We start from the raw sequence: 21,118 nt of genomic DNA on the forward strand, positions 1-21,118 counted from the left end.
AGCACAATCACGTCCAGAACAGCTGGGGTGCAATCAGAGGGTGAAATGAGCCTGCAGCAGTCCTGGGCCATACAGACAAGAGGCGATGATGGCAGAGGCCATATTCCCTGGGTCTGCTGTGGAGATCAGAAATGTGTGAGCACATGGTGATGAGGGATTTGTAACCGAGCTGAGTACGGCTCCTGCCTGTACTCCTCAGCTTCAGGGAATTACATACCAGAAGGCGCATGTGATTTCCTAAAAGCGCGTGGGTGGGGCACGCTGTCAGCGTTCCAGGGCGGCACGCAGCGCAATTCCCCTGCCCTTGGTTTGGGAAGGCGCGGGATGCGCAGAGGAGCTGCAAAGATGAGGAGATGCATCTGCCGAACCGCTGAGCCCTCAGCTGCGCGGGGCCGCCTGTGCCCGGCCCTGTCCGCAGGGCTGTCCGCAGGGCTGTCCGCTCCTCTCCGCTCCGCACGGGGCGGGGCAGGCCCGCACCTGGCCGGGGTGGGGCGGTGGGCGGTGGGCGGGGGTCCCGCCCGCCCCCGGGGAAGGCGCGGAAGAGGCGGGCGGTGCCGGCAGCCGCAGCGGAGCGGTGCAGCCACGGCGAGCGCTCGGTGTGAGTGCGGGGCCGGCTCCCAGCGCCCAGCTCCGGCTGCCGGGGCCGTTTCCCCGGGGCGGGGGTGGCCGGGGCTCCCCTCGAGCAGGGCGGGCAGCGCTCCCCCGAGCCCCGTGCCCCGTGCCGTGTCCGCCGGTGTGCGCTGCCCGTGGCTCCCGGCGGGGCTGTGCTGCCTCTGCCCGGCCGCTCTCTCCCCTTGCCCCTCCGGCCGCCTCCTCCCCGTTTGAGCTCCCTTCCCTCCCTGCCCCGCTGGCTGTGAAGGGGCGCTGGGGCTGCTCTTGACCCTGTGTTTGTTTTGGGGAGCCCTGGGAGGCGCCTGTGGGCGGTGCGAGGAGCGGGGCCGTGTCACGGAGCCGGTGCGCGGCTCTGCCGGGGCTGCCCGCCGCGGGGACCTGCCTTTGGCCGGGGGATTGCTTGATGCACCTCCCCTATGTATGTGTGTTAATTTTGCGTATCTGTAGGTGTCTAAACAAGCGCCTCAGGACTTTTGAGCTTTCAGGTAAGAGCCCCAAGGATGGATTTATAAGCTTTGGGGCAGGACCTGCTTTTCTGTGTTCCTAGGCACTGCCCTGGGGGGTCTCAGGCAGTGACTGTTGTCTTCACACAGAGCTTTATACTCCACTGAAGCCAGGCAGAGACTGAGCACCAACTTGCCTTCCCTGGGAACAGTAGTCAACAAGCTGAGAAACTGAGAAGGAGTGGCTAAACCCCTGTGTCTGCCTTGTTAGAGATGGAGTTGTTTGCAGGGAGCAGTGTGGGCTGCAGTTCTGCTCCCTGGGCATCAGCACAAACCTCCACTCCTTGGGTCTGCTCTGGCTGGAGGGAGTCGTTAAGGAGTTAAAATGGAAGCCTCTGGTGCTGAAGGGCTGTTTACCTTCTGAGAAATTAAACTCCATTTTATTTCTCTTGATGTTTGAGTGTTTTAAGGAGCAAATCTCTCTGTGTGTGGTGTGTCCCTCTACATCCTTCCAGGATGTGTAAAGGCTGTGAGGTGCAGATCACCTCAGCTCAATTTTTGCACCAAAATTGTTATGTCCTGGAAAGTTTTGGGATTGCAGCCTCCTTGGGGAAGGAGGCTCCTGTTGGGAAGGGAAGGGCATTGCTTTGACTGTGCTGCTGCAGTGGGGCCAGCCCCAGTGTGGGTCTGTGGTTGCTGCAGACCATCTGTAACCTGTGCCCTGCAGTCTCGGGTCTGTCTCCTGCTGCAGCTGAGCTCTGTGGGTGACCATGAATGCCAGTGGCCCTGGCTATCCCTTGGCCTCTCTCTATGTGGGAGACCTGCACCCCGATGTGACCGAAGCCATGCTCTATGAGAAGTTCTCCCCTGCTGGGCCCATCATGTCCATCCGAGTCTGCCGGGACGTGGCCACGCGCCGCTCGCTGGGTTACGCCTACATCAACTTCCAGCAGCCTGTGGATGGTATGTTCCCCCTAACACAGCTCTGAGGAGCTGCCTCACAGCGGGACTTGGGTGTGTAAGTGATGTGAGGGAAAAGCAGTTGTCTGAATGGCTGCATTGCTGCTGGGGCTTGGTTGTAACTAATCCCAACCTGCTCTCTGATGGTGACCCATCCTGCTTCCATCTCTTCTTAAGGTCTGGGAAAGGATGCGGCTGCTGGGCTCTGGTGAGGGGATGAAGGTGCTTGCAAAAGTTGCCTCCCTCCCTCAGAGAAGGGCACCAAACCCCCTTCTACCCTTCCCCTGGGGTACTCAGCTGGCCACTGGCTCACAGTGTAAAGTGAGGCCACTCTCCTGGCAGGCATTGCCATGACACAGTACTGTAATTGGAAGGTGTTCTGTGCTGAAGTGAGGCTGTAGTGATGGGAAGGTGTTGATTTAGTTGCCCTAGAGACCAAAATCCTTACTGGCTAAATTAGCTGGGCATCTGCCAGACTGGAGCTTGTAGTGAAATGGTTGATCCTTGGGAGTCAGACATGCTTTGGAGATGAAAAAAGTAATTAATCCAAGAGTGGTGTGGCTGGAGGGGTGGGGAGGCAGAGCTGCCTATCCCATTTAGGTTAACAAGCCCCTGTCCCTGATTCCTGTGCCCATCTCAGCTGCTGCAGGATGTGAGGGAGATCTGTCTGTGTTATTCCCCTCTCCTCCCCCTTCTTTGCCAGCTGAGAGAGCCCTGGACACCATGAACTTCGAGGTGATCAAAGGCCGACCCATCCGCATCATGTGGTCCCAACGGGACCCTGGGCTCAGGAAATCAGGGGTTGGAAACATCTTCATCAAGAACCTGGATGACTCTATTGATAACAAAGCCCTTTATGACACATTCTCTGCCTTTGGAAACATCCTGTCATGCAAGGTAGGTGTGCCCAGGGCCCTGCAGGAGAGGGCATGCTGCAGAGCTGCCCTCACTCTTGGAAGTATGCTCCAGCCAGTTGGCATTCAGTCACTCATTTCACTTCCCACAACATCTCTTTTAAATTCCCAACTGCTTTGAAGCCAAAAGGCCTTGCTATGTTTCCCTTCAGAATGGGGGCTTTTCCCCAGCCCCTGCACAGAGATGTTATGTGTCATCCCAGCTCAGTGCATCAGTGGCATGTGGGTCTTGGGGAGCCATAAGCTCCTGGGTATCATATAAAGCATCCAAACCAACACCCTGACCTCCTGCCAACACCCCAACAGAGCTCAGCTACAGGGGAGCAGGATGTCAGGGAGGGAAAATGCCCAGGATGGATTTTCCTGTTATGTATTTGTGTACAAACATGGAGAAAAAACAGTGTCTCTTTCCTTTGCCCCTCACACTGTTTGTAGGTGGTTTGTGATGAAAATGGATCCCGTGGCTATGGCTTTGTCCACTTTGAGACACATGAGGCAGCAACTCGGGCCATTGAGACCATGAATGGGATGTTGCTCAATGACAGGAAGGTGTAAGTGCCAGAGAGAGGAGTCTGTGCTCTGCACTTGGCTTTGCTCCTCCCTTGCCTTGGTCCACTATGAGCAGTAATAGCTGCCCTGCTCAGGCATCCCCTTCCTGTTGCTCTGTGTTCTTCCCTTTTCCATCCCTCCTGGGCATGGCAGCTCTGCTGGGACAGTGAGTCACTTGTGGTGGGTGCTGGTGGAACTGTGATAGTGGTTTGGAGCTGTTCCCAGGTGGTGGGGAAGGAGTCCAGCCCTAGGCTGGGTTTTATTGCTGAGGTGGTGAAATGAGTGCCCACAAAGTGGGGCTGGTCCTTAATCTTGGCTGTTGCCATCAGACAATCTGGGCAGGAAGAGGTTTTGTTGTTGTTCCTCTCTCTGCTTGCATTGCACCACCTCACTCTCTTACAGCCCACAGAGGCAAAGGCTGCCCAGGGTGTTTGAGAACACTTTGGAGGAAGAGAGCTGGCACTTGGTGGTATCCTTTAGAGTCTTTTGTGGTGGTGGCATCCTCTGAATTCTTTTGATGTCTCTTGGGGTGACACATCCCTACTTTTGGCAGTGCCAAGGGGGAATTTGGGTATATGTACACCAGAGTGGGATATGCTGAAGTTGCTGTATGTGAAACTCATGATGAGTCTGTGGGTGAGCAAAGCATGGGCTGAGGTGATGGGATCTCTCTTGGCCTGTACTGAGACAGTTGTGCCTGAGTCCATCTTCCCTCTGCAGGGGACATGCAGGGTTTGAGGCCTATTCCTTCCTTCACACAGGTTTGTTGGGCATTTCAAATCCCGCAAAGAGCGCGAGGCAGAGGTTGGGGCTAGGGCAATAGAATTCACCAATGTCTACATCAAAAACTTTGGGGATGACATGGATGATGACAGACTGCGAGAATTATTCTCCAAGTTTGGTGAGTGCAGTCATTGAAATACTCTCGTGTCTGATATAAACTGGAGTTGGGGCAACTGAAAAGGAAGCTGGGAGAGTGCTTGGCTGAAATAGCAAGCCCCTTTTCTCAGTGAGATGTGACTTGTTTAAACATATCCCACATAAAAGGACTGCAGTCACTTCATTTGTCAGGATGTTACGTGTGCTTTCCTGCTGTGAGAGAGGATAACTTGTACTTGGTGCTGTCATGAAAAAGGTATGCTTTTTCTTTTTTGGATAGTTTTTTTTGTTTGTTTGTTTGTTTGTTTTTGTCTTGTTACCAGCATGCTGTCTGGTTATAGGAACCCTTGGAATAAGAACTGTTGAGTCTGAATTTAAAGAAAACAGCTTTTTCAGTTTAGTCCACTACTGGAAGAGGCCTCTTGTGATGGGTTTTAGTGTTGTGCCAACCCATGGGTGATGCTATCCATGCTTGGTCAGTGTTATCCCAGGGAATTTGTGGTTATACTTCCTATGAACCCAATCTATGTGTTAATGTGTAAAGGAGACGAGATTTTCTAGCCAAAGAAACTCACTGCACTGGCTGGAGAGGCTGAAGAGTCCTGGACAATAAGAGCAGCAGTCCGGGCTGGAGGGATCACCCTCACCAAACCTCACAGCCTCCTGTCCCTGCCCCATGGGGATCCTGTTGTCTGTCCTCCTGCTGGGCTCTTCCATGCTGCCATGGATGCCCAGTGTCCTCGCTGGGCTGGTCTCTCATGGTGGCTCCCCAGGACAGTGCTGCACACTGGCAGCACCCCCTCGGTGGGCTCCCCTCAGACTGGACTTTCCTTCCCTGCTGCAGGAAAGACGTTGAGTGTCAAGGTCATGATGGACAGCAGCGGCCGCTCAAAGGGCTTCGGATTTGTCAACTTTGAGAAGCACGAAGAAGCCCAGAAGGCAAGAGGCTCCTCATTGCCCATCTCTCCCCTGAGACTGTCACCTGGTGATGTTCCCACCTCTCCTCAGGGGGAACCCCATCAGCTTTGTGCTCTCTGGGAGCTGGCACTGGGTACCTGGATGGGCAGGACCTGGCAAGGGGGAGCAGGTCTCTGCTTGTGGTGGGGCTGCCCTGGGATGGCGGGTGAAGGGCAGAGCTGTGGCCATGGGCTTCCTGCTGAGCTGAGAGCCCTGCCCTGCCCTCCCCTGGCAGGCGGTGGCTGACATGAACGGGAAGGAGATCAACGGGCGGGTGCTGTACGTGGGCCGGGCTCAGAAGCGTCTGGAGCGCCAGAGTGAGCTCAAGAGGAAATTCGAGCAGATGAAGCAGGAGCGGGTGAACAGGTACCAGGTAAGGGGAGAGCAGGGTGCTCCATCCTGCAGCTCTGCACCAGGGACACTCTCAGCGTGGGGACAGCACAGAGCTCTCCAGAACAGATCAGTATGGTGGGTACCTCCTGCAATTGGGGAGGTCCAGTCACTGCCTGGGAATGTCCTGGGAATGAATATCAGGAAAGATGAGAGAGATTTAAACCCAGGGTGATGTTGCAAAGTGAAGAAATGGGTCTGCTAATTTCCAGAAATATTAGTCTGGAAATGAGACAGCTTCACGAGGTTCAGCAGGTTCACAGTGATGGTGTGGGTGCCCTCTTCATTTGGGGTGTTTGTACTTCGAGTGGAGTTTATGCACAATCCTGGTCCCTCTCCATGTCACTGCTCCTGCAGGGGATGTCTGTGGGATGTCCCACCCTCCAGCTGAGCTGCTGGTGAAATGTGCATCCAGTGTTACAAACTGCTGTAAACTGTGGGATTCTGAGCTGCTTTTTTTTCCACCTGTGTGCAGGGGGTCAACCTGTATGTGAAGAACTTGGATGATGGGATAGATGATGAGAGGCTGAGGAAGGAGTTCTCTCCCTATGGCACCATCACCAGTGCCAAGGTGAGGGACTGGGGCTGCCACTGCAGCTACCGGGGTCACTAAACTGGTGCACTCAGCCCTTGGAGATGAATAGGGATTAATCATCCTGTTGAATTACACTTCTCTGCTAACAGCTTGTATCTCAAGCCAGGTGTGAGGGACATGGTGCTTCACCCCACAGTATCCTGAGGAGCAAATATTTTGTAGCTTTGTTGAGTTACCCCAGCCCTGGTGAGGTGCCAGGTATGGGACCTTAAAGCTGCAACATTCTGAATATTACCCAGCTGCTCTGTGGCATTGATATAAATGAAAATGACCCACAAGCCACCCCTCTCGAGACAGTGGGGTGACAGGCTGGTGTTTGGCCTTTTGGAACACCGTGGAAGTGTCACTCTTCACTGGTACTGATGTCAGGATTCTCTGGAAAGCAATGTGTAAGGACTGGTCTGGCTTTAAGGTCAGCTACCTGTGACCTGCCAAGGACAGATGCTGCCTGGCCCTTGTCAGGGCACTGATTCCCATCCCATGCTGTCTCCAGCAGCATTTAGCACCAAAGCATTTCTGACCCATGGGCCCTGTGAGGCTGAGGCACAGATTCCCTCCAGGAATCACAGGCTCCTGATCTCCAGACTCTGCCATCTTCATTTCCCAAACCTGCTGCCTGAGCAAATCCTGCCTTTCCCCAGAGAAATCTGTCTGTGAGAGAGGTGCAGTCCCATCCACCCCACCCTGTGTGTGGAGGCTGAAATGAGGTCCCTGTGGCTGGATCCTACACAACACAGCCCCGTGCCATGTTTTGTGGATGCTGCAGTGATCTGTGGACTCAGCTGTCTTGTTCTGATCCTGTTTTAGGTGATGACGGAGGGTGGCCGCAGCAAAGGGTTTGGGTTTGTATGTTTTTCCTCCCCAGAAGAGGCCACCAAGGCCGTGACAGAAATGAATGGGAGGATTGTCAGCACAAAGCCTCTCTACGTTGCACTTGCTCAAAGGAAAGAGGAGAGGAAAGCAATCCTCACCAACCAGTACATGCAGAGACTGGCCACCATGAGGGCCCTGCCTGGCCCTATCCTGGGCTCCTTCCAGACCCCCACAGGGTACTTCCTACCCCCCATGCCCCAGGTGAGTTCTGCTCCCCAATGGCAGCCTTGCACAGGGACCCAAGTCTGCCCTGGAGTGGGGTGGTAGTTGGACTGAGAAGCAGAGCTTGGGTTGTGCAGATCTGGGCACACCCTGTAGACCCTGTGGGATCTGCCTGGGCTTCCATGTGAGCAGCAGAGTGGGATGCAGATGCTCAAGAAAATGGGCTGGGGATTTCATAGGTACTGCTGCTCCTCAGAGGAAGGAAGCAAGGAGGAGTTTGGTGGAAGTGTGTGAGCATGGAGAGCAAGGGAGAAGGGTTACAGAGGTGCAGAAGCTCCTGAGGAGGAATTAAATAGAGCTGCTGAGGATATGCTGACAACAGGGCTGGGGCTTGGTCTTTAAAGTGCTCTGGCACTCTGCAGAGCATGGTTTTGGCTTGTCTGTCTGTGCAGCAGCCCCCAAGAGGCTCTGGGTTAGTTCTGGCTCAGCTCTGCTCCCCAGTCACATTGGAAAATGTATTCTTCTTCCCCAGCCACAAACCAGAGCTGCCTTCTACGGCCCCAGCCCAGTAGTCCCAGTCCGCCCTGCCACTCGCTGGAGTGCGCAGCCCTCCCGCCCTCCCTGTGAGTCTGCCTGCCTCTCCCTGGGGGCTCTTGGCATGAGCTGGGCTCAGTCAGGGACTGAGGGGCTTTAAAAGCAGCACAAAGTGTGTAACCATGGGAGTCTATCTTGGAAAAGTGTGCACGGTGCTGGTGATGGGCACCAGGAGGTGAGATGTTGGCAGTGACACCAGAGGTGAGCTGCTCCTGAACTGTCCCCAGCCACAGTCACTCCCTCCACATCTCCTTCCATGCCTCTGCTACCAAGCAGCTTCATTATGTGTGTTCTCTCTGTACAGCAGTGTACCCTGAAGCCACCCCCATCCTGAGGGCTGCCGTGCCCCCCCGGCGCCTGCTGTCCAACATCAGCACCACCAGACAGGCCTCCACACAGGTGCCCCGAGTGCCCCCCCAGGCCCAGAGAGTGGGTGAGTGGGGGAAGGACCCCCACGATTTCCAGCTGGGACCTCGCTGTGGTGGCAAGGGTGCTTACTGTGAGCTCAGGTCTCCCCTGAGGATGGATTGGTTTGTGGGGTTGTTCGTGGAAGAGTCTGATGGTGTGATGGAGTTGGAGCAGTGTCTGTAGGAACTAAATATGTAACTTTTGGGGAAGGCTGGGGTCTTTTGGGTAATGGGATGGGTCTCTGATATGCAGATTGGTCTTGTTGGCTACACCTTGAATATGCTCCTTAAAGCAGATGGTGATGCAGCCACAGCACCTGGGTGTAGTGCTCAGACAAAGGCAGAGGGTGGGAAAGGATCTCTAGGGCACAGGAAGGGGATCTTACAGGCTCTGGCTGAGCTGTTGCCAATGCCAAGCCTCATATTAGAGGAGTTTGGAGCTGACAACCAGACCTTGCTGGCATCCTGGTGCCTGGCTGTGCTGAGGCTGGCTCTGGGTCTTGGGGTGTCCCCTCCACACATGACCACCTGGGGCAGTGACTGCCTACAGCCTTCCCACTTTCATGGGATTTTGCCCAAAGTTATCTTTGGCATTGACTGTCTAATTGCTGAAGTGAGCAGTGGGACCAGGAGGGCTGTCTGTGCCTTGTCCCCTCTCCTTTTGTCCTTGTCCTCTCATTCCTCTGCCTTCACCTCCCTCCAGGATAAGTTGGGAGACAAGGGTCTCACAGCCTGCCCTCCTCAGTGCTGTTCCCATTCTATGGCTGCTGATGCAGATGGGTTTCTGCAGGAGAGATGATGAGCTGTGGTTGCCTTTGCCAGCTCTCCTGCCCTCTGCAGATCAGACCACCCCACCCCAAGGGTGGCAGTGCCCTGCCTGTCCTGGGGAAAAGCTGCCTTTGACCTGGGGGCTGCTTTGAGCCCATGTAGGACTTTTCAGGCCCTCCAGACAAGCACACTGTCCCTGTGGCTTCAGCCTCCTTGGCATAGGCATGCATCCTCACAATTGTTCTTGTCCCCATTGCAGCCAACATCGGGACACAGACAGTCAGCACCCGGGTGCCCTCCTCGTCTGCCCTGCCTCGGGGTGCCCAGCAGTACAAGTACTCCTCCTCTGCCAGGAACATGCAGCCCATGGGGCACATGCCACCCATGGTGGCCCCACAGGTAAGTGAGTGCTCTGCGGGCACCAAAATGTGACCTTGCTGCTCCTGCTCTGGGATAACGTGACTGCTGACCCCAGGGATCCCCATGGCTCTGCGAGTGGTGCTGTGAGGACCTTTCCCAGGGGCTGTTGGGGAGCTATGGATCCAGCAGCCACACAGCTCTAATGCTTGACTCCAGCTTTTCTGGAAGCTGGTGTTTGAATGCAAACAGACAATGCTGGTGTCTTGGAAGGCTGAAATGCCCCATTGTGGTTGGTATTGAGCACCATTCCTGCAAGCCAGGTAATTCATGCCTTCCAGCCTTTGGTTGCTGTTCTCTGTTTTTCCTCCAGATGGGAGAACCTGCTGTGCATATCCAGGGGCAGGAGCCACTGACAGCATCCTTGCTTGCAGCAGCTCCTCCTCAGGAGCAGAAGCAGATGATCGGTGGGTGCCAGGCTGCTCTGCTGGGGCAGGTCCAGCTGCAGGGCCTGGGGGCATGTGGGCTTGCATGCACCAGTGCGGACTTAATTGCTGGGAGAAGCTGTAAGGCTTTGTGGGATTGCTTTGATATTATGCTGCTTTAAAATAATAATAATAATAAATTCAGTCTGTGTTGGAACTGGATGGGAGCAATAAAACCACTCCCTGTCTGCGTGAGCTGCCTGGCAGTGAGACAGTGTCTGATGAAGCTTTACAGAGAGGCAGAGCTCTATCCACCCTGCCTGTGCTGCCAGGCCATGCCAGGCCATTTGCAATTCCCCTGAGCTCTGAACCATCCTGTACTGGGCTCCTGAGCACTGATGAACAGCTTGGTGGCTGTAGGGGTTAAGGTCAGCTGTGCCACACAACCCTTGGGTTTCAGGTGTTCTGTGGTGGAGCAGGCAGTGCCCTGGTGTGGGACAGCATTGCTTGGCATGGCCAAAGCACAGCAGGTCACAGACCAGCTCTTTCCTCCCCAGGAGGAAACTGCTCCTGCAGAACCTGACTCTTTCACCTGTTCACAGGTGGGCAGATGGGCACAGCTCCACTGCCCTGTGCCCACTGTAGGTGCCTGCTGCTGACTTCACCTAGCAGCTTCCTGTTGCTGATATGTGCTGGATTACCTTTGCTTGTGAGCAGTGGTTTTTCCACCACTATAACCACCCTTGTATCCCATTTCACTTGAGAGGGCAAGAGGTCTTGCAGTGGGTTTGAAAATGCAGGAGAGTTTGCATAGTGCTCATGTCCTCGCTGGTGTTTGGAGCAGGTGAACGCCTCTACCCCCTGATCCATGTGATGCATCCCTCACTGGCTGGCAAGATCACTGGGATGCTGCTGGAGATAGACAACTCTGAGCTGCTGCTGCTCCTGGAGTCCCCAGACTCCCTGCGCTCCAAGGTAGGAGGGACTCAGTGCCCAAACAAATCCCTTTCCAAAGGGCTGGTTACCCGCTGCTGCAAGGAAAGGTGAGCACGGCCCAGGACACTGATCATGTAAGGAGAGCAAGTAGCTGCTGCTTTTATTTTCAAGTGAAAAAGGAGCCCCAGATTGGTGTCACCACACCCGGTGCCTGAATGTCTGCCTGCCTTCAGCAAAAGGAGAAGCTGGAAGCAGCTCCCTGAAAGCACAGGCCAAGCCTGAGGGTGGTTTGGAGGTGGCTGGGCACCAAGAGGGGAAAGCAGGGTAGTATCTCTACATGGAAGCAGCCAGGAAGATACTTTTTCCTCAGAATAGAAACCAGACAAACTGCTACCTCTCTGCAGTATTTCTTCAGTTTCCTTCTTAATTCTAGTGAATATTTAGCCTTGGTACCCATCAAAGTAGTTGGAGTGAATTGACTGCATCTTTTTGTTGCTCCTTGGAGACAGGAGGCACTTTCACCCTTCCACTGCTGTTTTATTGAGGAGCCTGGGCTCTGCTGGGTGGTGTCAGGTAGCTTCACCTGTGAAATCTGACTTCTGCCTAGCAAATTCTGACTTGATAATAAAGGATTTCCCTTGGTAAGAGACAGAAAAGGTCTTTGGGCTGATCAGTCTCCTGCAGAAGCAGCAGGCTTCGATTCTGTAATTATTCAAGCCCTTTACCTTTTGAAAGCGAGTCTGTGTGGAGGCCACATTGGGACCTGAAATATTGAGTTCCTAGTGCAGTGCAGTTTTACACTGGAGCAACTCAACTTCTCCCCCTTGTGCTGTGTTGTCAGATCGAGGAAGCAGTCACTGTCCTCCAGGCACACCAGAGCACCGAGACATCGCACAGGGGCAGTGCTGGGGCGTTCCTGCAGTGACTCCAGGTGGGTGCTGGGAGCTGCGATGTGCTCACAGTCTCTGGTTTCTGACTCTGAAACTGGGGATTGGGTTTCCCATCCGGGCCAAGCAAGGTTTAGTGAGCAATATCGGTGTCCTTGACTGTAATATTCCATTTCTTAAATTGCATCCTCCATTTTCAGAACTTAGTTTTACTGTAGAGACCTGTGTGAGTTCTTTTTATGTTGATGAGGGAAATGCTTTCTTTCTGCTACCAGAAAGGAATATAGGAAAAGTCCTTGCTTTTCTGTAGGTCTCATGCAGACCAGCACAATCTTTCCTGGGAATTCCCAGTGGGGTTTTTTTGCAGAACCTTGACAGTAGATAGCCTATAAAACATATCCTTTGTGTGCTTGATCAGGAGAGCTGGCCCCACTGCTGAGGCTGGCATAGACACACTAACAAAGCAATTCTGACTGTATGTACCCTTTGAAGATATTTCAGATATTTTCTTGATTTATGATATCAAAGTAACTGTGTTAATCCAAATCCAGGTGAATTTCATCTTTTCTGGGTGAAGCTTTTCCATTAGCAGTTGAAAATTATGTATGTGGGTTTTCTGTTTCTTGCAGGCTGTGGGACTGAGGGCAAGCCCTGAGAATGTTGCTGTTGAAGAACAGGAGCAGGAACCCCACCATGCTCTTGGAATCATGGCCATGCAGTGACCCTGGCTTGTCTTCAAATGCCCCATCCTATTGTTTGTGTGTGTTGTAACCCCTGTAGAATTGCTTCCTCCTGCACCTGTAAGAATCCTCACATTAAATCTCTTCTCACCACTGAAAGCACCTTGTGAAATGCAGTGTGGAACCCAGCCTGGGTCAGTTGCCCAGGAAATGAGGAGTGCTGATGAATCATCATTTTAGTGAATTTATTGGGTTCTGTAGTTTTATTTGTTCGTGTAGCTGACACTAATAAAGAACTGATACTTCCACCCCCACAAATGGGTTAGTTCCCTTGGTAGAAAGACAGCCAATACTTTGCTTCTTGCAGGAGGAAGGATGGACTCAGGTGCAGTAATTAGTGACTGAAGTTTGTGGTGCTGGTGGGGTGTCAGTCTGGAGAGCTGATAGAAGGGACATACAGGATTACATTAACAAATTGCCAACCAACAGGCTCCTCTAATCCTTTCTGATTCCCTAGGAGGATGGATTTCAGCAAAACAGGATGGATTGCTGCTGTTCTCTTTTTAGAATGAACCTTGTATACCTGCCTCCAGAGGTGTTTTTTGTAATGGCCTCCAGAGTCTCCTGCTGGTCACCACAGGGTCTGTCTGTGTGTCTGTGGTGCACAAGATCAACTTTTTGAGGTATTGTGGAGTAGTTGTAAATCAAGAGCTGCATTTCCAATGTGTGTCTCTGACCAGAGCTTTCAAGGAGTCACTCAAGATCCTGCAGGCATTCACGACTGACTCATGTCCCATGGGGCCACACCCTGTTTGCAGGGGGAGCTGGGACCTGTTATTGCTGTCATCACCCTGGCCTTAATCCTCTGCTCTTCCTAGTGAGGAATTTCAGTCCCTAGAGACTCCTCAGTACTTGAGGCTGGTGATGCACTGACCTCACTTGACAGCTTCCTCGAGCTGGCAGGAGCACACCTCCACTAGCACCACCCACCTTCTTTCTGTGCAGCTTGTGCTGGTTTTGCTGTCTCAATCGTCCTTCTATGCTGTATCATACTCTTGCTCCAGCTCCCTGCTGAGTCACCCCTCCTACCTTTTGTTTTCCTTCCAGCATTTTAATAGAACCACTTACACTGACTGCATGGTGTCTGCTCTGCTCCACTGGGATTCTTCACCAGGGCTTTTCATCATTCCTTTTTCTCACCTTCATTTCAACAGTTCTTCCCCGACCTCCTTAAATATTTATTTTCCTTTTAGTGGATGCCTCAGCCTGAACTGTTCACTGTTTAGATATCATCTGAGTGAGATTCTTATAAAGGATCTTAATTCACATAATATACAGGACCCTAATTTGTTATTTCTCCCAAAGTGTCACAGCTGGAAGCTTTTCTGCTTGGTCTCTAGAGAGAAAAAACATGTATTTGCATGAGTGTAGTGCACATAAGGAGAGCTGGAATGGAGCTATACAGGTAAACTTTATTCTGCTGTTGTTTAGCTTGGCTGCAGCCTTTTTTCAGGTATAACAGGGCAGTTCAGGTGTTCCTGTGACACCACCTACAGTACCAGATGGCTGTGCTGGGTGCCTCCTCTCTAAAACCAGAGGGAATGCAAAGTGGGGCCCAGGAACACAGGGATATCAGAATAGCCTCTGAAAAGATTTGGACAAGGACAAGAGGTTTTAAAATAATTATCAGAAAAGGTGAAGCTGACACTTGAATCCCTGATGATACTAGAACTTATTCAGAGTAGCTCCCTGGCTGCAGTCCTTGGTGAGGCCTGAGGCTTTAGGGAGTTGAGGCAGCAATGCAAATGAGTCTGGAGTCTCAGACTGGAACAGCTGCTCTTTTTGAATGGGGCAGATGAAGGTATATCCCTGTGCCAAACCCTCTCTGTTGCCCCGTGACCAGCACTATCTTTGCCCACCTGGGATAGTGTCCTGCACAGACAGCAGCACCTCAGCAGGAGCAGAAGGGGAGACAGGAACAGAATTGACCTTGAGTTTGCAGTAGTTTCTTGTTGCTCTGCATGTCCTTCATCCACCTGGTGCTATTGCTGGGGAAATCTTCAGTATTAGGCACAAACAAAATTGTTTTGAGGGGAAGGAGATGATGACTGCTGCTGCTTAGGGGTGCTGTAATGAGCTGCTCTTGAGAAGTGCAGGTATCTGCCACTCAGGTAACAGCAGGGCTGCCAAAAGGATAGCTTTTAATCAAGTGGAGGCAGTCCCACTCCTGGATTCTGTGACCTTTCTCTGCTGATTGATGCACTGCTGTGTGCTTCCCCACCCTGAAATCCATCACACCTGCTAAGAGCTTGGGCAAGGGCTGGCTGTGGGATCAATGGAGCTGCCATGCTTAGAAACAGAAATGGAGTGAATGGAGCAATTTGTGCCCCTCAGGGAGGACTTGTTCCAAGCCCTGGCCCATTATAGCTGATGGAGTACACCCCTGGGACCTACAAAAAGCTGGTTTATGTCAGGCTAAGGTAAGAAGACTTTGTCTTCAATGGCATTAAAGGGATTGCTCTCTATATTCAATTCAGCAGGGTGCCTACCTGAAACACTGCTGGGAGAGACAAGATGGGAAACAAAGATGTTTTTGAACCTTGACTAACGGCTTGCTTCTGTCTCCTGGTCTGTGTTATGAGTTGGTTCTCTAAACTCTAATGGCAGCCATGAGCTGAGGTCATTGTCTGAAAGAGCAAGGCCCTGTGCAGTGTTTGAAGTCCTCTGACAAACAGAGGGGATAGAATGAAGTGGTTAAACAAGTGTTTCCCTTCCCCTGTTCCATCCATCACAAAAAACACAGTCCTACAGTGAAAATAAACATGGCTTTAATGAGAATGGGTTTTAACAGTTCACAGAGTAACTCAAGCTATCGCTTTTTCTACCATTTAAACTCAGTGCCATAAATACCAGATCAGGAGAAATTTAAACATGCATTGAAGTAGTAAAGCCAGATGTCAGCTGGGGTGTTACTGCATATTTTCCTCCCTGTAACATCCCACAGCAACTGCTCCAAAAGGCACAGAGGAGCTAAAGTTGTTTTCTTAAAAAAAAAAAAAAAAAAAGACAAAAAACCATTGCAAAATCCCCAAGCACCCAGAATCTGAAAGAATAGTGCACAGTGTAACAAGGCAGGCTTAACTTGCTGCTGTTTTCTTAAATGTGCAGAATAACTAAAGAAAGCTGCTACTGTAAACATCTGCCCAGCCACACTAAGCAGCAGAACCCAGCTGAGGGCCAGCAGGCATCAAGGGGGAGGGAACAAGCTTGGCCCTGTGCAAGTAACTGTGCCCCTGTCACAAGAAGGGTATGTGGTGCTCTGGCAACTTGCAGCGACTTTCTTTCAGTAATAGCAGCACAAATGCAGCAAAACTGTCACCTGAAAAAGGACTAAAGCCCCTCTGTTTGTAGCTCTTCAGACAGGAACAGCCACTTCCTGTGCATCTTAGCCAACATGTAAAGAGTCCCTGAGGCCAATAGTTAGAGCCAAGTTGACTTCAACCAGGAAAATTACCCTAAATGCCTCTTGGGAGGGGCATTAAAACCATGCATGATCATAGAGCCAGCTTAACAGAGTTTGGTACAGATTATGTCTTAACAATCACTGTGCTGGTACAGAACCTCTTAGATCTCAGCAGCACTGGAAGATAAATTTCAACACCAATCCTGCATTGACTGGTCCCTGTATCAACAGCAGAAGGGAGAAAGCTTTCCTTGTTGCTTGGTTACCCTAGGCTCTGTTCAGTTCTTGCAGTAATCTCAGTGCAGCTGTGTTCTTTGGTTCAATTTTCAACAAGCTCTTGATGTCGGCAATACTTGATTTGTAATCCTGGAAAGAGAGTATTTTTTAAGGGTTAGTGGTTAAAAAGGCAGTCTAAGGCAGAACTACTACCCAGCAACAGAGGCAAACACAGCACAATTGAGCCTGTGACTCCCTCTCTGTAACTGCTCAAGCACTGGCATTGATGTAGCTGTTCTAAAACATGCTCAAACTAGGGCTGAGAATATAATTTCATCACTCAAGTGGGTTCTGAGTCCAACACCAATGCAGTATGTACTCCAGCACTGAGTCCAGAATTTCTAATGAGACAAAAATAAAAGCTCAGTGTAACACTGGTCTCTGTGGTGACCAGGGATAGGGTTTGTGGGAATGGCCTGAAGTTGTGTCAGGGGAGGTTTGGGTATTAGGAAAAGGTTCTTCACCCAGAGGGTAGGTGGGCAGTGGAACAGGCTCCCCAGGGATCTGGTCACAGCACCAAGCCTGACAGAGTCCAAGAAGTGTTTGGACAACACTCTCAGGTCCAGGGTGTCATTGCTGGGGGTGGTGCTGTGCAGTGTGAGGAGCTGGACTCAAGGATCCCCCTGTGGGCCCTTTCCAACTCAGCATGTTCTGTGATTCTGTCAGAAACAGTCACCTTCAGCATCTCTAGAACCAGGACCTGATGCTGACAAACTCATGAGATTCAAATGGCAAAGTGTGATGTCTGACTCTTAGTCCTTAAAGGTCTGGTGGCAGATGTTGTCTAGCACAGAAACAAGCCCTAAAGGGTATCTCTGGCTCTGATCATGCATCAGCAGCCATCTAGTCCCAGCCTAAAGCCCTTCAGAAACTCCCGACTTACCTTCAGTTCTTTAAGTGCTTGAGCACGCCTGTAGAGTGCCTTAACACTCTTAGGATCTAACTTCAGAGCTTCAGTGCAGTCCTGTGCTGCTTCCTTGTACTGCTTCATGGTCAGGTAACAGAGAGCTCTGCAACACACACACACCTGCTTAGAGACCCTGGGCTGAAAGCAGCACCTCCTGCCACAACACACAGAGCAGCACAAAGTTGGACTCCAAAACCATCCCCATGTGTTGTGCCTTCTTACTTCTTGAGCTCAAGTTTGTTTCATTTACAGGGAGGAAAAAAAGGAAACGGTTTCCCAAAGAAACAAAAAGGAAGATGTTTCAAGCAACCTGCTCTAAAGCTGAAGAACCTGCACTCACACTTCGAGGATGCAGGTTCCTGCCTCTGCCAGAGCAGCACATTCTCTGCTTGCTGCAACTGCCTTGGAAGTACTCTGAGTGTTTAAGAACAGCAGTCTGCAGTTTGTGGTTTGTAGGAGAGCAGAGACCACTCAACATACCCTAGTCCTGTCAGACAAAGCAGCCAAGGGAGAAATCCCTTGGCAGCTCAGAGGGGAGTGTCTCCAAGGGATTCTGTAGTACCTGATCAAAGAATGTTATACTACAAGGGAGCAGCACTTGGGGTGACCCTGAGGGGGTGGTTTTGTTTTATTCATTAGTTTGGGAGCAAACATTCAACAGTCCTACCAGGAAGTACCATGGTGGCTTTTATATAGGGCCAGGAGTTAGGCAAAGAGCTGAACAATACCTGTTGGTGTAAGTTGCACATTCCTTGTTGAGCTTTAAACTTTCACTGTACTTCTCAACTGCTTTTTTATGGTTTCCCTTCTTCACAAATTCATTTCCTTCTTCCTTAAGCACTTTAGCTCTCTCCATGCCAGCAGCAGTCTCATCTAGAAATGGTGTGAAAGGATACAGAACTCTATAAAACCAACAAGAATACCACAGCCTCACAGAAAACAAATATCCCCATACCAGAGGCAAGACACAGAGACATCAAAGGAACCAGCATCAACCAAAAAGGCTGCAGCAGAACCAGGCCAGGTTTCTCCAGGCCTCGGCCCTGGGTGCAAACACACCAAGCAGGTGTGGCAGCTCTCCTGTTCATCACCCTTGGGAGCTGCAGGGCTCTCTGCCCAGCCTGAGGGCACCTTCCCACCTCGTTCTCCCTGCGGTGCAGTTGCAGGAGGAGTGTTTGCCCCACGGGCCTGGGCAGAAGGAATGCTCCACCTCGTCTGGGCAGAAACAGGCACTGTGGGGATTGGAGGGAGCTTCTGACGCCAGTTCACACCATCCTTCTCCAGCAGGGCTTTAGTCATCCTGCAAGAGACAGCTCCCAATTACCCTGGCTGTTGGCTGGATGGTCACTTTTAACCTGCCTTGTGTATTAAGAACAGCATCTCTCTGTCTGCTGATTTCTTTACATGCATCTCAGCTAGGTTCATTCTACAGACAGGACATTTGTAAGAAGATTATCTTCACATCAGCAGGGCTAAAAATACAACAGGACATGGGCTGGGGCTGTGACTGCTCAGGTGAGCAAGAGACATGCACCTCACTCCTTGGTCTGGCATGAAGTGAAGCAGAGGGCACCAGAGGGAGAACAGAACTACAGCAGCCTGTAAACACAGTAAACATGGGGAGGCTTGAAGGATAGGCTACTGAACTTCAGTTCATTATTTCCTTTAAACCAGACACTGAGCAAAGCAAAAACAAGTCCCACAAAAATCATTCCCAGAGCTCAGCCAGCACCTTGAAAGGAGCCACAGGTACAAACAGGCACAGGGAGCAGGGCCAGGCCTTGCTCCGCTGGTGTGCCCTGGGACCAGCTGGGTCCTGCCGGGGCAGCAGGAACGAGCACGGCCCGAGCAGCAGCACCGGCTGCCGTATTCCTGAGCCTTTCGGTGCTGGGAACACGGTGCTGGCGGCGTTCCTTTACCTGTTGACCCCATCGTGCGCCGCCTGCACGGAGCAATCCACCTGCAGCGCCGTCTTGTAGTCCACATAGGCCAGCGGGTACCGCTCCAGCGCCTCGTACGCCGCCGCCCGCCGCAGGAGGGGCTTGATCCCGAACGGGACCAGCTCCAGGGCGCTGGGGGGACAGAGGGGACAGAGGGGGGACACAGAGGGGACAGAGCGCCGGGGCGCTGTGAGCCAGCGCGCTCCGGGCCCGCCCCGCCGAGCCGGGACAAGGGGCTGAGCGCTCCCCCCGGCCCCAGCGCCGCTCACCTGGTGCAGTCGGCCACGCAGAGGCTGCAGGCACCGTCCTTGAGGTAGCAGGCGGCGCGGTTGGCCAGCAGCACGCTGCGCTCCTCGGTGGCGGCATCCCCTGCGCGGGCACAGGCGGGTCAGCCGGGATTGAGGGGACTGAGGGGAGCCCCGCCCGCCCCACCGCCCGGGCCGTGCCCGCCCTACCTGCGGCCTCCAGCTGCTCCAGCGCCCGCGAGTAGAGCTGTGCGGCCGGGCCGTACTGCCCGCGGCGGAACTCCTCGTTGCCGGCCCGGCGCAGCGCTCCGGGGGACGCGGCCATCGCGCCCGGGAAGCCGCGCCAGGCCCCTCCCGCCCGCCGGGCCCGGGGCGGGGGCTCACCGCTGGCATCCGGCGGCGGGCGGAAACGGCGGCGAGCGGGGCCATGGGGCGCTGAGGGGCGGGCCGGGAGCGCCCACAGACCGCCATGGAGACCGTGCAGCTGCGGAACCCGCGCCGGTAAGCGCGGGGTGTGTCCGGCCGGGGCCGGGGATGCTCCGGCCCGGCTCAGCGGGGTTGTTGGGGCCGCGGCGCCGGGACTGGGGCTGCGGGCGTGCCGAGCTCCGGCCCCCTCCGTTCTCCGGGGCGCTGCTGCTGCCCCGAGCCGCGGGGCCGGGGGCAGCAATCGCGGGGCACCGGGCAGAGCCTGCAGGTCCCCGCTGGGACAGCCCCGCTCCGGTGGGGAAAGCCGCCTCAGCTGGAACACTGTGAGGGAGAAGGCGCTGCCCGCGCTGCTGCCGGAGCTCCCGCCGGGGACCGCGGTGTTCGCCGTGTGCTGGGGTGTTCACCGCCCCACTGGGGTGACAAAGCCCCGTAACTTGTTCTCCCATGGCATCTCTCCTTGGGGGAGTTCTGTGCGGGTCTATGCTGCCGGTGCCGTGTCCGGGTGCGGTGCCCAGCCCTGGCAGTGCCGCCGTGCCCGAGAACACCGGGCACACCGGGGACAGCGGGCACACCGGGGACAGCGGGCACACCGGGCACATCGAGCCCCGGCCCTCGGGGCTTTCGGGGCGACCCCGCACCAAGCCGTGAGTCCGTATCTCGGGCCCCCAGGCCGGGCCGGGTTGCAGGGCAGAGCAGGAGCCCGGCGGCAGCAGGAGTGAAGTGTCAGTGTCAGACTGCTATCAGCGCTCCCCAGCTGGGCCCGGAGCGCTTCGGCTGCGAACAAAGGAAGCCGCTGGCGCTGGTCCCCTGTGGCATTGGCCCGTTTGGTTAAACAGTGATGGATATTCTCTTAAAAAAAAAAAAAAAACAAACCAAAAAAAAAACCAAAAAAAAAAAAAAAAAACCCACCTTGGTTTTATTCTATTTATTCTATAATTGCTTATGCCAATGGTTACGGGGCAGGTGATGAAGATTAGATCTGAAAAACAACAGAGGTGAGGTTGAGTTTGTGTTGGTGTTAGGTCTGTGTGGTGTAAACACCCAGGAGAACGGCAGTGAGTGCACTCCATCAAACAGGACAATGCAGAATAATCGGGCTCCTGGTCTGTAGCAGAAATTAGGCTGTTTGCTGCAAGTGCAGTAGTTGTCTGGTTATTGTGTTTGGGTATATGAAAAGCCTTTTCTTTTTTTTCTTATATACTAGTAGAATTTAGGCCTCAACTTTAGCAAGGGGCGTCTGCCTCTTGCGTCGCCACTTTTTGGGCTCCTTGGAAATGGTGGTTTATGCATTTTCTGGAGCATGTATTACTTGTTTTCCCCCTTTTCCCACATCTTCATTCCTCTCCATTTTCACAGGGACAAGTAAATTCTGTTTAATGCTTATCTGAGCGGGGAAGCTAGCAGTTACTTTCAGTATTTCACCACTTCCTGAGTCTGCTTCTATATAGTGTTTCCTCTGCTTCAGGAAGCCAT

The 21,118-nt window shown here is 53.1% G+C and overlaps 3 protein-coding genes across 4 annotated transcripts in view; 2 read left to right on the forward strand and 1 right to left on the reverse strand.

Annotated features, from left to right (window-relative positions):
• Positions 1-1,825: 1,825 nt before the first annotated feature.
• PABPC1L (poly(A) binding protein cytoplasmic 1 like) lies at positions 1,826-11,746 on the forward strand (the record flags this gene model as incomplete). Of its 2 annotated transcripts, none has more annotated exons than XM_083872946.1 (14): positions 1,826-2,018; positions 2,719-2,912; positions 3,365-3,480; positions 4,240-4,379; positions 5,202-5,296; positions 5,550-5,687; positions 6,180-6,275; positions 7,107-7,373; positions 7,867-7,957; positions 8,233-8,427; positions 9,363-9,502; positions 9,834-9,927; positions 10,730-10,860; positions 11,663-11,746. In XM_083872946.1, the coding sequence occupies 14 exons, from the start codon at positions 1,826-1,828 to the stop codon at positions 11,744-11,746; spliced, it is 1,974 nt and encodes a 657-aa protein (XP_083729072.1). The 2 variants fall into 2 exon arrangements, with proteins under 2 accessions (XP_083729072.1, XP_083729073.1); XM_083872947.1 differs by having other exon boundaries at positions 8,233-8,361.
• Positions 11,747-15,199: 3,453 nt separating this feature from the next.
• On the reverse strand, positions 15,200-19,544 carry TOMM34 (translocase of outer mitochondrial membrane 34; the record flags this gene model as incomplete). Its single annotated transcript, XM_083873191.1, has 7 exons — positions 15,200-16,217; positions 17,011-17,137; positions 17,763-17,907; positions 18,174-18,334; positions 18,954-19,106; positions 19,244-19,343; positions 19,430-19,544. 7 exons carry the CDS (start codon positions 19,542-19,544, stop codon positions 16,119-16,121), a joined length of 900 nt encoding a protein of 299 aa, XP_083729317.1. The 3' UTR covers positions 15,200-16,118.
• Positions 19,545-19,617: 73 nt separating this feature from the next.
• The window catches only part of STK4 (serine/threonine kinase 4), a 45,994-nt gene continuing 44,493 nt past the window's right edge, over positions 19,618-21,118 (forward strand). The window contains exon 1 of the mRNA XM_083873538.1: positions 19,618-19,720. Coding sequence (XP_083729664.1) covers positions 19,689-19,720 — 32 coding nt within the window. The 5' untranslated portion in view covers positions 19,618-19,688. The remainder of the gene's footprint in view (positions 19,721-21,118) is intronic.

Source organism: Zosterops lateralis, assembly GCF_965231275.1.
Source record: "Zosterops lateralis genome assembly, chromosome: 16".
Taxonomy (NCBI): Eukaryota; Metazoa; Chordata; class Aves; order Passeriformes; family Zosteropidae; genus Zosterops; species Zosterops lateralis.